Source organism: Cyrtonyx montezumae, unplaced genomic scaffold (assembly GCF_038088225.1).
Source record: "Cyrtonyx montezumae isolate F1298 unplaced genomic scaffold, pur_monq_1.0 scaffold_1, whole genome shotgun sequence".
Lineage (NCBI taxonomy): Eukaryota > Metazoa > Chordata > Aves > Galliformes > Odontophoridae > Cyrtonyx > Cyrtonyx montezumae.
The window spans coordinates 19,131,758-19,148,506 of record NW_027071825.1 but is presented as its reverse complement, the minus strand read 5'-3'; the positions used below and the strand labels follow the sequence as shown (position 1 = coordinate 19,148,506).

Sequence of the window (16,749 nt, the reverse complement as noted above, 5' to 3'; positions counted from 1 at the left end):
GCTCTATAAATTGTACAAACACACATGAGTTCCATCTGTAGGCTTCTTTTCAAGTTTCTGTTTAACCTATGAAGAAAGGTGGCTGCAGGCAACAGATAACTGCAGATAATTTCATCACTTTTTTTAGCTGTTGGGATGTTGGACTGTGTTATGATAGCTAGTAATGACCCAAACATAAGCAGAAAACTGTGTTTTGTGTTGCCATTTCATCTGTAAATGACCATTCATAACAAAGATCCATCCCCTGTTTGCAAATTACAGCTATAGCCACTAGGAGTCTCTAGTTCGTGAATAATTTACATAACTAAGACTGGCAAATAGAATGCAAAGTCGGTGACAAAGGTTAGATTTTAGCAAAGGATAGCCTCTTCGAGAAGCAGGAGGCAGCAGCTCAGAGAGCCACGCTACAGCTGCTGCTGTGCCTACTGACCCTGGGGTTGAGGGACCTGCAAATGCCATGCAAAGCATGCTGCAGGAATGTGGGAGCTTGCTGTGGGAAGGGATGCTTGGTTTGGGGCTCTCACTCCTGCTCCTGATCATGCTCTTCATTCTGATCTGATCAGTTTTAAATAGAAAGAATGCAGATGCAACCTATACAGTATTTCTGTAGGACAAAAGATGGTTACAGTCAACAAAAAGATAACATTTGCTTCTTTCCATAAATGTACTGAATTTTGTGAAATTTTAACAAGTGTTTACAATTAAGGAACTAAAGGATTTCATCAACTGTTATTTATTCCTGGGGATTCAAAGCACATATGTTTTTTAAACTGAAATGCTGCAGTGCCACAAGAACTAGCCCCTTCAAGTACTCAAAATTTTGCTTAGCAAAGTGAATTTTGAAAATAGGAAGTCACTCCTTTCTTCTCCCTTTTCTCCTTCTCTCTCTCTTCTTCCAGGCCAACTAAATCTCACTGTACTCTGCCAGATACACTGTTACTGATGCCAAATGCTCAAAATTCATGAATTATAGAAACAAGGGCCACATTATCTCAAATGCAGTGATCATCCAGCACTGTGGCTGACAAAGGACAGTCAAGTATCCTTGCAAAAATGCCACAGAAGGCAAACAAATGTCATCTGCCACCATACACACCTCATTCTCAGGATGCTAGAGATTGCTTTAAAATGTACAGAGTAGACAGAAGTTACCAGTCAGCCTTTTCTGCAGGGAAGGAGTATTACCCCCTGGAGAAGGATGCTGTCACCTCCTACTTACAGACACAACTCTATAGCCAGAAACATCAAGTGCTAACTGCTCTAAGCCATTTATTTCTTTATAATTTTTTTTCACACCTCTCTTCTCAAGCAAAATCCTTTCCCAAGCCCTAAAAATCCTGTCTGACTTAAAAAATTATGAAATTTTAAAGTACGAATAATTTTGAGGGCTGTTTTGCTTTTTGAGCTTCTCACTTTCATTTTCAAACTTTTCTTTGCCACCAGAAGGACCATGAAAATAAAGATGGTATTTTCAATGAAAGTGGAGAATCTCTCATAATCATAGGACTCCAGGGGTTTGAGGTTTCAGAGTAATCTCATGAGTTGTCAATACTGAATGTCACCAGAAACTATAATGTTATTCTCAGAACAGATTGCATGAAAGCAATAGTGGGATAGTTTTCCTGCTGCCTTCTCCCTAGAATACCTACAGATGGAGGTCCTGGAGGGATGGCTCAAAGGTACTTAAGAGCAGTAAGCAGCCACATGCTGGAGTTAAGGTACCAACTAGAGGAGCGTGTTTGCATTTTGTAGCAAATATGCACATGCCAAAACTTGTTATTTGGTCTATCAGCTAAGCACTGAATTAAAAAACAAACAAAAAAACCCATAATGCACTCATAAGACCACTTAATTGCATGGGGAATATGAAGAAATATGTATGAGGTAAACGTTACTATTAACTACCCATCTTGTTTTCTATGCTCGATGCTTTAGTCCCCCTGGCAGCCTTCTGTGCTGCCAGGCCCCTGCCACAGCTGGTGGGTTCTGCTGGGGCAGCCCAGTCTGACCTTTAACAGGCTTTCCTGGTACTTAGCTTCCTGGCTGGAATCTAGAGCCCCTATTTCTCATGTCCTCTGGGGTTGTGGAGACAAAAATACTTCTTTGTTACATGATTGCATACACTGCAGTGTGTGATTACATTGTATACTCTAGCGGACTCTCCCTATGACACTCTCACGGTCTTGCTTTGATTCTATTGTGATCTTCCAAAAGGATTTGGATGAATCCCTCAGTGAGGTTGTCATTCAGTGATCTCATCTATGCCATCCTAATAATTGACTCAACAGATAGCTCTTTTGTCAGTATAATCTGTGGTGAACAGAAAATTTAGGCTGACTGGAGAATGGATATGGCAATAAAACAGAAAGATTCAACTTCTTTCTGCTCTTGCAGAAGCACGCTTGGCCCTTTAGTATATTTCTTAGAATATCTGGAAGGACCCATATCTCCAAGGAATGAAGAGAAGGCAACTGAGCATTAACCTGATTTGAGTAACAAAAAACTGCTACACAGGTTTAGTACGCTAATATCCAGTACTCACAGCAATAAAACCGAACATTTCTATAAGTTTGTTCAACATTTTGCTTGTGCTGGAAAGAAATGTTTAAATCTCTGCCATTTCAAATTCAGGATTTCCTTTAAGTACAAGAGTGTGCCTAACAGAAATGCACACTTCTTCCACTGCCCACCTCCTCATAGTATGACACTGCTATTTTCTTAACTCATTTTCTAAAAATAAAAAAGAACACAAAAAATAAAAGATCTGCTCATTAGGAAATGCCAAGGCTCAACCCCACGAAGTATGCAAAACCTTGTTTTGAATGATGTATAAATAGATACTGTACAGATGGACAGGAAGCTTTTTTTTAGGGGAGGGAGTGCTTTGCTGCTGGATAATACCTCAAGAACATCAACTATTTGTCATTTTCATAATGATTCAAGTAAGTCAGGCCATTACCCATGCATTTGTGCATGCAGAGTTGAGAATACATCTATACTGAAAGCATATACAACCATTTATCATGTAGCAGTCAGTCCTTCCAAACACTAAATGCATTATTTCATTGCACACTCATTCTTCCCATACCCCCCTTCCCCATCCCAGTTCTTCCTCTTTTTTCTGTCCCCTTTGTTAGGATTGTCAGCCTTCTGCATCTTAAGCACTTAGGAAACAATTACATTCCATTTGTCATCTTAGGTGATTCCCAAACAAACTTTCATACCTCCATCATTGCACCAAAGGGCTTCTTAGGTCAAATATTTACAGGGGAATTTCTGGCACTATCTTTAATACTTATATTTAGTCAAAATGTTGTTTTATTTTATTATTTTTAATCATTTTTGTTCCAACTAAAGAAACAAGTGATAGCCAAGGCATTCAGAAATTTTAAAAAATCACACAGTATGGGAACTGCTGCAATGTTTATCTATACTAAAAGGATGAAGCAAGTTTTTCTTGAGCAGTGGACTGCATCAGAAGAACAAGGTTTCGTATTTACTACATACTAGAGTTATGTGCCACTGACAGAGGACTTAATCCCCTCTATTTCAATTTGTGAGGGAGAAAATACACAGCACAGCTTAAACAAAAAACAAAAAAAAACCCCAAAAACATAAAAACATACTATACAGGGCACATTGCATTTACTTGTTTTTAAACAATGGTTGCTAGAAGTTACTTGGAGGTTTAGAGTGTCAAAGCTGTGTCAGCAGAGATGGACTAGCGGGCAGAGAGCAAGTGGTGCAGTCAAAGGTTCACAGGGAATGTAATTTATTCACATAGCTCTGCAATTTATCACGTGCCTGTTACCAGAATGTACGTGGGAAGCAGCTGTATGCATGCACATAATGCCCTAAATGTATGTGTGGTTGCACCTGAACTCCTTACAGAACAGTAGTGGTTGCAAATGATACCATAAGGTGTTTAAAAGCAAATTTCCTTCCTGTGGGGATTCTGTCACACAGCGATGGTGATTTGTACACAGGCAAACAATTGGCTTGTAGACTATTCCCAGCTATGATAATAAGCTCACCTACCAGAACTCATTGTTTTTTCAAATCTAAATTATCCAGGTAATGTGCTGTAAATTTCCAGTGCTTTATTAATACGTACGTGTATATATATAGTGTGAGTATACATATTATATACATATATGTTTCTGATACCTGTACAATTATTTACCAAACCCAACATTTCCAAAACCAGTCTCTAATTTTAGGAGCACCTACATCAAAGAGCATTTCTTTAGTCTCTTTTGACTGGCCCGAGTACCCATAGTTTAAGAGAATAGCTCTCAGTCTCCTGCCTGAAAGCATTTCTTATGCTTCCCATGCACACAAGCATGTATACTTGCTGCCTGGGGTACCCAGCTTCTGCTAACACTGCCTATGCCAGTGTGGGCTTGCCCAAAAAACTCCACTAGCCCACCTCCTATCACCACTTTTTAAGCCTCTGCAGTTTGCTTAAGTGTACTGTCTTTGGAAATCATGCTGAATTATACAGCACTGTGATGCTTTCAGGCGATCATATTAGAACCAATAAATTCACGTAAGGCTTTCATGATTCAGGTAACTGTGCCTGGTTAGGGGTTAACTCACTAGAAGTTCTACACTGCCATCTTTTAATTCATTAGAAGTTGACCTAAAGAGATACTGAATTCATATAAAATCAAGTTAAGCTAGGTCCCAATAAGCAGAACATTGCATTGCCAAGCTTAATGTGCTGCTGGGCATTTTGTTTACCAGCACATTCAGAGCACAAAGCATATTTTCTTGGATATTTATATGTGCACTACAGGACGTCCATTTTGCAGCCATCTAGCACAAATACGTGTCTGCTTGTTAGGAGAATGAAAAGCTTGCCTTACCATAGCACAGAAGGTCTCAGGAGGGTCTCCACATGTTATGTCTGGGGGATCCAGAGTCACTCTTACATATTTGATCATGTCTCTGGCTTCTGGCTGGCAGGCCATGTAATCCCATACTTTTCCTTCTTCTGTGTAAATCTGAGTCTTACACACATCATAATGTCCCCACACGGAAGGATAATGCTGCATCACGGAAGATACGGTGACCCAGAGGGCATGAAGTGACAGGAATCTTGACAAATACATTTCTAAATCCTTTTAGGTCACCTTTGTAAGGATGCTCAGTACTGATGTTTGCTCAGTTATAGGTTATACATATATGTACATATGTGTGTATATATTTTATAAAATAGGTTCCAACTCAAATGTGAGGCATTAGGACACAGCGTTTGCTTTACTAAGTTGAAGACTTTGGTAGAAGCCACACAGACCCCGGTGACAGCCTTTCACAGCAATGCAGAGCTTGTCCTTGGTCTTAAAACTTATTTGTCAGGGCTTCCTGTAAAAGATGTCCAACAGTAGATAACTGTGAAGTTGTGGGTCTTCAGCTACACTGTCGATAACCCTGAGTGATCCTCCGTGTTTGTGGCTCACAGGGGACGCCCAGATGCACTGATAAATCAGTATCCGAAGCAAAGGGGTGAGTGTCTACAGGCTGGTGTCTGTTTCCCGTCAATCATTCTTTTCTTCTGGCAACAGCACCCTTTTAGAAACAATAAGAGTTACAGTTATTGTCCAAGAATCAATGAGTTACAAAACATATTATATGTTGACATTTTGAAGGTTTTGATGCAATATAAAGCAAATTGGTATAATATGGATAACCTTTACTGTGGGTGCTCTGCTACAACGGACAAACTACCAAAATCATTCAAAGTGAAAAGTATTTTTGACATGAAAGATTTAACTCTGCTCTGAGAAAGACACATTTATAATGTTGCAGCTGAATTACGTGTTTCTGCTTCCAAACCTGCTTCTTGAGCCTAGCATTGCCATAGAACAAACTGCAGAACTTAAACATTGCTTGTGTGTTCTAACCAGGCAGGTGGGGGAGAAGGGAACCAAACAGCACAGCTGAGTAACAGGAAGGCTCTCTTATAAAAGTGACAGAGATGAGTATCAGGGCTACCAGGTGCTGAGAGTCTCTTGGCAAGGGGACCTCAGTGAGCTCCAAAAGCCTTACACATATCTTTCACTCTTTTTTGGAAGAGTAACAAAGACAGTGGAAGCACCCTCCCATTTCCTTGAAATTTCTCATTGGCATTGGAAAAGCTTTACTCATTTTTTTTTCTTTAACAGCGTTTTTCTGATCGTGCTGATAATTACCGATAGGAATAATAGGTTGTCATTTACTATAAAAATGCTTTCCCTTTCTAGTATGGATGTTGTATTTTCCTAGCTTTGGGCGGTAGGGTTACCTGTATACTCAGTGATACTTTACAAAATATGTTTATTTCATAGCAGCTACATCCCTTTCCTCCCCTTGAACTAGAAATTCCCTCTGTTTATGTCACTTAAGTCATATTATTGCACACAGAAAATCCAAGGGTGTTATTACAATGACAACATATGTACTTGGTAAAAATACTAACAATGTGTGGGGGAAATTGCAAAGATGGATTAAGTTCTCTAAACATGGACAGGCAAAAACCAGACTGCAAACTCCAACTCATCTCTTTCAGCCTATGCCTGTTGCCAACGTGTGCCAGCCAACAACAGGAGCTCAAGAGCTGGCATCAGTGGCAGAAGAAGCAGACACTGCAAGAGAAGGATTTTAGATGGTCACTACAGCACGTCTGCATCCTTTCTGTCTGGATGATAAAATCTAAGCAAACTCTTTGCACAGACATCAGCAACCGTAAGTCATCATATTCTGTTGCCCACTTTGCTTATTCCAAAGTTTAGATTACGCCTTGCAATGCGAACCTTCATTTACCCAAAAGCCACATAAAGTGGCCCGTGACTTGGTGAGCTCTTGAGTGCGTTGTTTTGGTGATACACAATTTCAAAAGTTAACAGCTATCTTCAAAGCTATTCACAAATGGCCTCCCTATATTTAAATAATGCTTCAACTGAACTCAACCACAGACAGCATGAAATGCCAACAGATGGTTGAATTGTGTTTCCATAGCAAAGTAATTTACAATAATTGCCGTATGGACGTAAATGCAATTTTCCATTATATTCGTCTTATCAAATGTTACCATACAACTGATATATTTTATCAGAATATTTAGAGAATACCTGAAATTTCATGCCATAACAATTCTCAACTAGATCAAATATATTTGAACCTCAAATCTGAATTTGACACAGAAGAAGAAATATCTAAGACTAAATTAAAATTAGATTTTCTTAAAAATCATACTGTGTAGACCATAGCTTTAATAGCAGCCTTACATTGCTTTTTGTTTATTTTCTCCAGTGGCAGTATTTTTTTTTATTATGTTAGATTTCACTAATTCAAAGAACATTTCCCATGTCTTTTTAAAGACGTCCAAGACAACCTCTTATTCTTCCCCTTTAGTCCTTTGTAACTTATTTTGCAGGGAAAAAAACTCTAAAAAGTTCCATAGATTAGCAGAGTCATTATAAAGAAAGTAAACAACTGCTCTGCTGAAAAAAAAAAAAAAAGAGGAAAAAAGGAGAAAAAGAAATGAAGCAGAGGAAAGAGTCCCCTGATCTAACTCAAAATCTACAAGCTATTTAAGTTTTATTTTGACAAATCAGAACATATTCTGTATTGGAGAAGGCTTGATCATAAATGGAATGAACAGTTGGTGAATATCATGTTTCTGTGTAGAAACAAGAAATTTCAAGATTTAATTACCCTTAGTCTACAAGCTTTTATATTAGGAAAAAATAGATTTGTTTTCTTTAATATTTTCCTTGCTAGCCGTTCAGTTACCAATAACCTTTTATAACTGCTGAAATGCAGACCTACAAATAAAGAGGATTGGAGAGCACTGAAATAATGGGAAGCAAGCCACTACCCTAACATGCTGTTCTAAAATACTTCCCATATAACGAATTCTCATTAAAGTAAGCCAGAGTCATGATGATGGTCGTTACACAGAATTATAGACTATAACATCAATCGAATTTAGTGCGCTGACAAGAAAAAAGTGCAGAAAAGTGCAAGACATCTGAGTATCAGGCAGATGTGGAACTGTACGACAGACCTCCCTGACAAGAAGCAGCCAATTATAGTTTAAAATTCTGGCATATAACCAGTTCTGATTAATAGTTTTCCATTACATTACAGACATATTATTAATATATTAAAAATGTCAAGCTTTGGCAAGAACTAATACGACACGGCTCAGTTAGTCCGCAATATCTTCTTTTAATGAGCTTCCATTGATACAGAGAAAGATATTGACCAAAGCACATTAAGGATCACATGCTAAGCGCTATCGGGATTTTTCTAACAGAGCTGTACAGTTTATCTTGCTTATATTTATTCCTGCAGAGTCACTCTCTGTATGCATTCCACATATCAGCGAGTTCTAAAAACAACTGTTTGTAAAAAACAAACAGAATAACAGTTCTGAGATCTTTTAAGTGCACGGGCCGCATAGCACTGAGCCTCTAGCTTGGGTAACAAAGCAAGATTTTTTACAACCCCCCTCAAGTAATAGGTATACATTTGACCTCACAAGAAGCAATCAAACAAATCAGGAATAACCAGTATATGGCATGCTGACCTTCTGCACCTCCAGTTCCCTGTTTGCCAGCACAGCACAGGGGCCCACGGGGCTGACACAGGTAGGGGCGCAGGGCAAAGCATGGCGTGCTGCAGGACAGCAAACACATTGCAACCTCAGGGGCACACTGATTCTGGAGAAAGCCCGGTGGGGCATTGGGAGTGTAAACTGCTGAGCATTTAGGGCCTTGACTTTTTGCACCATAGTCTCTGCAGTCTGAAAAATGAGATGCCCCAGGCATCTGGGTGCCAAACCCCACTTCCTCTGTCTCTGCCTTCCCCCAGAGCACCTCTCTGTAGGCAAAGAGGACATTTAGACGACAGCGTGTATGGTGCGGATGCGCTGCATCCCACGTTTAAGGAAGGCAAACAGCTGACCTCAGTCTAAAATTAGCTGTGAAGGTGCCCGTGCACCCTCCTCCCAGGTGGGTGAGGCTGCCACTCAAGCCTCCCGCAGCATCTCAGTTTTGCAGCCTGAGCAGATGCCCCCTTCCCCTCCCCCCCAATGAACTGCATCTTCGTAGGATTAGTGCTGGTGAACAACTTGAGCTCTTGTCAGGGGCTGTTAGCAAACATACCTCCCCTGCCTCCTTCCATCGCAGAAAATCCACTGCTGGCCCCAAGTAATCCCCTCTGCACAAAGACACCAGCTGGAAGCTCTGCAGCCCCTCTCCTGCTGCAGGTCTGTGCTGAAAAGTTGCCGTGCAGATGTCACAGGGTGGTTCCTGGTTCTTCAATTCTCATGTACAGTGGTACGTGAAGAATGCAATAAAATAACAGAATGGCTTCTCAAAACAGCCCAAGTATTCAATAAAATGTGCACTGCCACTACGCAACAGCAAGAGACAAACTCAGTTATTACAAAGCATGCCAATGTGAGGAAAACTGGTTAAAATCCTTCTTGAATGCAGGCAATGCTGGCTGACAGTGCAGGGATCTGAGGAATGCTTTTTTTCTGGAGAAAAAAACTTGGTATCCCTACCAGCTTGTATCCCTGCGGGAAGTTTGTGTAGCAGCTTCAGCAGAGGAATGTGTCTAACCAAGCCCAAGCAAAAAGATCCTTTGTGTCCTCTCTGACTGATAAGTTACATCAAGCTAGTTCAGGGTTTAGGAAAAAGTGTGTACTAGCTAACAGCACTAATCCTTGTACCTGCAGTTCACTGTGTTTAACAGAAACAGAGCAGTTTTTCCTTGCAAAACCTAGAAAATGTGAGCAACTAGTACTTACAACGCTCCAATATTAAACAAAACAAACTCAGCCCCTTTTCTCACTGCAGAACTATTTATCTATGCAAACCAAAAAAGGAACCTATGTTTAACAATTCACTACACCCTTCCATCATACCTGGATAAAATGAAATATACTCCAAATGATTCCTGTAGTGTCCGTGGACTTGCACACTGTTTCAAACAAAGTTTTTTTCCTATTTTTATCTGGCAGAAAAGGTTTTCTTTGTCTCAGGAGAAATTTAAAGTACCAATAAGTATTGGATAAGGAAAACAAAATACAGAGTTCTGCTACCAAAAAGATGGGATTCAGCACTGCACTGAAATTGCTTTTGGTCGTCCCACATCATTCTTTTGCTGAGTGATGCTCTGCTCCACTACAGCCGGTGCTTGCAGGATATCGGCAGCACAGCATAAGGGGCACAAGCACTCCCGCTATTTAAACTTTACAGCCTTTGTGTGTAGCTGCTTTCAGGTCGGCTCAAGGCTCTTATAACTGTGGCTTATTGCCTTCAGTATCTGTACTCAGAGTCAGCCTGTTCTGCAAGTTTTTCCTTGCAGAACCACAGTGAGCATTTGGGGTGGTTGCACTCTGGGCTGTTATCTTTTACCCAGCCAGGTACCAGGTGCTCTCCAGCAGCAGAATGTGGGCTCAGAGCTGCCAGGTCTGCCAGTGCTGGGGGGGGCTGATATCTTTCCGCAGCCTGATGGAACAAACCCGGGAGGCTGGCAGTCCCTGACTTTGTTCTGTGCTATACCAGATCTTACATACGTAGCTAGAAAGTTGGTGATGCTTCTTATTGGTGTCAGGGGGTTAGGAGTTGGTGGTACAGTCCACAGGTCTACTAGAACACTGGTGCTAATTGCTGGGAGCTCCCTGCTGAACATCCTGTAATGCTCCGAAAAAATGCCAGAAACCAACCTTTATTTTTATCCAAATCCCAAAAAATATCAAACCCACCAGAAACCGAACTGGGTAAAGTTCTGCCAGGCTTTTTCTCCTTTTGATGGGCTGCCTGGGCCACCGCTTCCCATCCCAAAGCGTACTGTCCTTAGGTCAGGAGCTGATTTATTCTCTCAGTGAAAGCATCCACACCGGCAGTTTCTCCCCCTGGCTCCGCCAGCAGAAGCGAGGTTGGCTCCCGGCACATCACATCCACAATATCGAGAAGTTGATTGCAGAGCGATAAAAGTATATTCGGTAGGAGGCCAGAGATGTGCACAGACCAACTTTGAGAGTACAAAAGCATCTGCTTTACCAGATTTAGCTCATCTATGCTGCTCTCCGTCATTTGAGGTTTCTTTAGATAATTTTTTGAGAACGGTTATTAAAATCGCTCGCGATTTCCAGGATGAGTACCGGCGACCCGCCCGCTCCTCGGCCGGCGGGGTAACTCTCCCTGCCGCCTCCCCTTTGTCAAATTCTACTTTCAATCTTCCTCGCTCCCCGCGCAGGAAAGACCCCGCGGAAGGGCGGGGGGGCCGGCGGGCAGCTCCCCTCCCTGCGCGCTCAGCCTGAGCCGCGCCCCACAAAGCGCGGCGATGCGCGGCCGGAGCTCCGCTGCGGGAGGAGGCACCGAGGAGTACCGCGCAGGTACCGCCCGGCTCCGCCCCGCCGCCGCCTCCGCGCTTCGCGCCGCGCGGGCGGTAGGGGGCGCGCGGCCCGCGCCGATCCTCCCTCCGGCCCTGCCGGGGCACGGGGCCGCTCCTCTCCGCGGCCCCGCGCCGCTTCCCCGTCCCGAACCGTCCGTCCGTCCCGTCCCGTTCCGCCGCGTCGCGCCCCCGCGGAGCCGCGGCGGGCGGTACTCACCGCGCGGGTCGCCCTCGCCTCGACGCGGAGCCGCCGCGGCGCCAGGACGCGCTGGGGCTCCCTCGGTGGCGGCGGCGGCATGGGGGGGCCGCGGGCGGGCGGGGGCGGCGTCCCTTGAGAAAGTTGCCGGGGATGTTCGGGCGCCGCGCGGAGCGAAGCGGGCGGGAGCCGGCACCGGTCCGCGGCACTTGTCGGCGTTAAAGTTTGGCGGCGCGCGGCTGCGGGCGGCGTGCGTTTGCGGGGCGGACGGGCGGCGGGGCGGGCGGGCTGCAGCCCTCCTCCGGCCGTCGGCGGGGCGGCGGGCGGAGCACGCAGAGCATCGCCCCGGGCGCCGCCGAGGTCCCGCCCGGCGGGGCTCCCCGCCCGCCACCGCCGCTCAGGGCGGGGGTGTCCCCGCTCCGGGCGCCGGCGGCCGCGGCATGGACAGCGCGGCGAGCCGCGGGCGGGGCGCGCCTGGCGGGGTCTGGGGCGCGGATCTCTGCCGTGCGCCGCCCCGGTGCGGCCAAACTTCGGGCGGCGGCGGCGTCTCCTCACTTCGGAGCGACCTCCCCGCGACTGCCGGCGAGCGGGGCGGCGGCGCCAGCCTACCCCTCCTCCGGGCCGCCGCCGCGCGGCCCTAGCGCCGCCGCCGCGCCGCCCCCCTCCGCCGCGCTCCCCGCCCCGTCGCCCCCGCGGAGCGCCCGCCGCGGTGGGAGAGCCGGCGCCGCCTGCCCCGCGGGTGGCCCCCGCTCCGATCGGCCGCGCTGCTCCGCCGGGAGCGGGGCCGCACTACTGCTCTCCCGCAGGAGCATCTTTATTTCTCTGTCTTTTCGGTTTCGGCCTCGTAACGCAGACACGGAGAGCACCGCCGGCGGTTCTGCCGTCCGAAAGCGAAGCCGGGCGGGCTGAGGGCAGAGCCCCGCCGCAGCGGCGCTGGGCTGCGGGGACAGGGGACAGAGCGGCGGCCCTACCGGGCGCCGGCCCCGCGATAGCGGGGGTGCCTTCAAACCGCCGGTCCTTCGGCTGGCCGCAGGCACGACGTGCGGCCGGAACTCAGCGTTGTTTCTGCCGGTGTTCTGCGACTGTCATCCCCGTACCTCGTCCAGGAGGACGAGAAAGCTGGTCCCCATGCAGTGCTCCGTCAACCCGATTTGCTGCTACACTCTCTCCGGTTCCCTCCTTTAAATGAGCTATACGCAGTTCTCCCCTTCAGACCTCTCCAGGCTGTAAAACAGCATCTAAACCTACAGTCAGTTAAGTCCTCTGCAGGAGTTGTGACTTCTCTTGGCTGCTACCTGCTTGCTGAACCCGTCCGGCTCCAGGGGCCAGCTCTGCGCGCTGACACTGGCTGCGCTGTGGAAGCTCATAACTGTACTTTTTGTTTGTGTACTTTGTGCATTAAGAAGCGTTAAATGTGTTTATCTGCGTTACAGTGCCATTGTATCCAACTGACAAAATTCCGAGTTCTGCGGTGCTAGGATGTAACCAAATTTAACAGGGCAGTTGATTTCTGTTAGTTCAAGAGACTTACCCTATTTGGCTGCGGAATTCGGTGGATGGTGTAAAGAATGGCTGGAGCCACTTAGGTGGATATTTTGCCTCTTTCCCCCAATTCACCAAAGTCCAGAAAGCCCCTTTCAGTTTCTCCCAGCCTCCTCTCTGTGTGGGCATTGCCATTGCTGCACTCTTTCCATTGCTTTGCTGGCACTCTTGTAGCTTGTGCTGGGACAGGCGCTGTGTGCACAGGTAAGCAGTTTGTATGGGAAAGCCAGGAATGGTCGGAAGGGTGGGGAAATCCATCTTCAGAGTTCTTCAGCCCCCAGAACAGTTTTGATTTACAGCTTCACAGTGCTTGGAATTTGTTGCTGAGGGCCATTTTATAAGAATAGAAGATGAAAATGAGTAATTTTGTCTTTTCACTTGAACCTGAAGCACCTCAGACACCCATAGGCTGTTTTATAAAGGAGAGGGGCAGAGTATGACCACAATCAGAAGAAACAGATCATTTCCCTAATTACAGGACAGATGGGTGGCTGTACTGCAAAGCAGAGGAGATGGCATATGCCGAGCCAGTGTCCTGAAGCAGGAAAGTTGGGGGAGCTCTCTAGGAGGTCTCTCTACTTTTATACATGAGGCAAGAGAGAAACCCGTATTCTCAAGTGTGGGCAGCACAGCTTTTCACCTTAAAGTAATGGCACAGGTACTAGTGTGCTCAGTGCTGCTGGAAAGCAGAGTAAAGCATGCTGTGAGTAAAGCATGCTGTATGCAGCTGCTCTGTGCACTCTGCTGATCTGCATGCTCCAAAGCTCACTAGCTGCATTGAAAGCTTTCTGCCCACTACACTGTGCCTTGGATCAGCCCGCAGGGATTATTGCTTGGCTATGGTACTGACTGGCCATGGAGATTAAAGGCAGGACTAGGACATTTGATATGTCAAACATTGTTAAATTCTTCTGTTAATGATGTTAGCTTCTTCTATACCAAAGCTGGAGCAGCTGGTTTGAGTGCACTGTCACCAATTCTGAGATTAGATGGTAAAAATCATGTCCAGAAATTGAATCCAGTCTGAGATTGTGGCCAAATTTCACAGTCAAATTTGGAGCTCACCAAGAAAATGGGTCTGATTTAAATTCTTTGTCAAAGGCTGTTGCAGATGGAATTTGACAGCTAGAGGAGACTTTTCTGTGTTGTTTTTGTGCTTGATAGGGTCATAAGCTGAAATCAGGTGTAGAAGGATGGTGCCTGTATAACCAAACTGAAAATATTTGCATGAATATTTTCCCTGTACTGAATTTGTCAGCCCCTTTGGTAGCAAACGATAGTTGTTGATACCTAAATGAACAGTGAAATTCATTGCCATAGCATCTTGACACTGGATTTTAGCAGGATTCCAAAAGGAGGTTTGATATTTAGACAGGAATAACGTTATGCAGGGTTTGAATATATACCAAAGTATTAAGTACTGCAGATCTCACTCCCTGCTTTTCTAGGGTAGAAATTGGCTAAAATTAAGACTTGCTAGTCCTTAAATTCTGAAGGATGGAATGTTTCAGCAGTAGGAACACGTTATCATCAAAGTGCTTCCAGCAATATTTCCTCCATCTTCCCATTAATAGCTGGTATTGGCCCCTGACAGAATCAGGGAAACGGATTAATTCGTGATTACCGGCCTGAGCGTGGAAGCTTCTATGCATGTGAGGATACTACTTGCTACAAGGCATAATTTCTACTAGAAGCAGCATAAATTGCTCGTACTATCACTGATTGCAAACTTTCCTGTGAAACAACAGCTGAACTGAGAATTTTAAACCAAGTCTTAAAGCTCATAAAGCTTTGCATCATCTCAAGCTGTGTTTTGGACATTCAGCGCATCCCCTCGTGTGCCATTATGAATCTTTTATTATCCGCTATAGTCTGTGTTGACCTCTAATGATGCAGCAGAACTATTCTGTTGATGCGTTTCCCCACGATGCAGGCATGCTGCACTGGACAGCAGCAGTGCAGTAGCAGGGGTCCATGTAAGTGTGCTCAGAAACACACGGAGCAGTGCCTGAAAGCAGCATTTTGATGTATCTGTGGTCCTGAGTGACACCTGCTGAGAGGATGTGGTCCTGACCTGGGAGCAGAGCAGCAGAAGGGGCTGGTGCTCTGGGAGGGTGAGGGGAGCAGAGCAGCAGGTGGGGCTACTTGGGGCTCAGCAGCAGAAGGGAGGTCCCACTCCTTTAGAGCATCACGATGGCACTCCGTATCCCTGCACGATGTGGCTGCTGCCCACTCCACGTACTGGTCTGCTCCTTGTGTGCATTGCTTGCACGTCTCTGACCTTTTTTACAGACAGCTGGAGGACACTGCAAAGTAGCAGGCAAAGGGTGGTGAGGCAAGGAAAGGGGTCTGGCTTGTCCCTGTTCCTCCCCTGCCACAACCACTGCACTAAGACAGAGGTAGAAGTAATTGAGCAGTGTCACACTCTTCAGAAGGCAGAGGTGCTCTATCCACTTTACTGCTTCTTTGCCCAAAGTAGTTTAACCTCCTGTAAAGTCAATTGGTTGGCACAGATTTGAACGTGGATCTGGGCTTGCACCTTTAGTGCCTCCAGCAGCTTCATTTCCAGCAGAATGATTGGAAAACTGTATGGAGATAAATGACAAAATCAAGAGATTCTGCGTTTTTTGCAGGCAGAGGGACAGATCTCAGGTCCTGTTGGTGAAGCAGCAAAAACACAGACCTCTCTAAGCAACATTTGGCCACTGCCTTAACTCTGCTCGAGGACAGGGGACAGAAAGGCTACTAACAACTCTTCTTGCTCTGAAACCTCCATCACCATGCAGACTGCAAAAGGTTTTTTGTTTGTTTGTTTGTTTTTCTGAGCAGGATAGATGGCAGGACAGAACAACGCTGGCAGCTATATGTACTTAGGCTTAAACTGGGGCTTCCATCACAGTGCACTACCTTGAGCTGAACCCAGCCAGCAGCATTGGGAGGGTTTAATGGAAAAGGCTGGTTGAGGCATGCAGTGCTCTCAGAAGTCCTCCAGCCAGAGTAAGGCAATTTGCATGGCCAGCTGGGAGTATGATGTTGCACTGATGCATGCTGCATAAAGAGATATGCAATTCTGACATCCTATTCCTTCCTTTATTTCCATATGCTTTGATAATGACTTTTTCTCCTTAGAGGGTAAAGAGATCTTTCCCAATCATGTTTCAGGGCTCAGAGCTTCTCTAAACAGGACATCTTGGTTTGAAATCTTGAAATTGGTTGTGTGTGAAATCTGGGAAAGACTGTCTAATACGCGTGCTTTTTCATTTGAATCTCATTGTTTGCCACTGGCAGAATGTGGGGGCCTATTACTCGTTTCTTGAGCCTAGGATAGAAAACAGAGTTTTTGAGGTCTTCTGGGAGAAGCATTTTGTAATTCACATGCAGTTCAGCAGGGACTGAGGGCAAAGGAATTCTGTGAGCTATGCTGTTGGGAGGCCAGAGCCAATTCTTTGATATACAGAGGGTTATCCTTCAGAATCGGACTGGTTGATTCTGAGATGCAGGTAAATTACTGCCTGGATTTCCACTCACAGAATGAAAAAGGTTTTGTTCTAATAATAAATACTGAAACTCTACTGTTTCCATTTACACAACACATATGACACAAAGTGTAAATCCTT

General features: G+C 45.4%; 1 protein-coding gene across 5 annotated transcripts in view; it reads right to left on the bottom strand.

Annotated features, from left to right (window-relative positions):
* NTNG1 (netrin G1) overlaps window positions 1–11,949 on the bottom strand; it is a 152,673-nt gene extending 140,724 nt beyond the window's left edge. For all 5 annotated transcript variants that reach the window (XM_065742712.1, XM_065742685.1, XM_065742695.1 and 2 more), the window contains exons 1-2: window positions 11,612–11,949; window positions 4,869–5,571 (exon numbers count right to left, since the gene is read on the bottom strand). In XM_065742712.1, coding sequence (XP_065598784.1) covers window positions 4,869–5,114 — 246 coding nt within the window. In that variant the 5' untranslated portion in view covers window positions 5,115–5,571; window positions 11,612–11,949. The remainder of the gene's footprint in view (window positions 1–4,868; window positions 5,572–11,611) is intronic.
* Window positions 11,950–16,749: the final 4,800 nt, after the last annotated feature.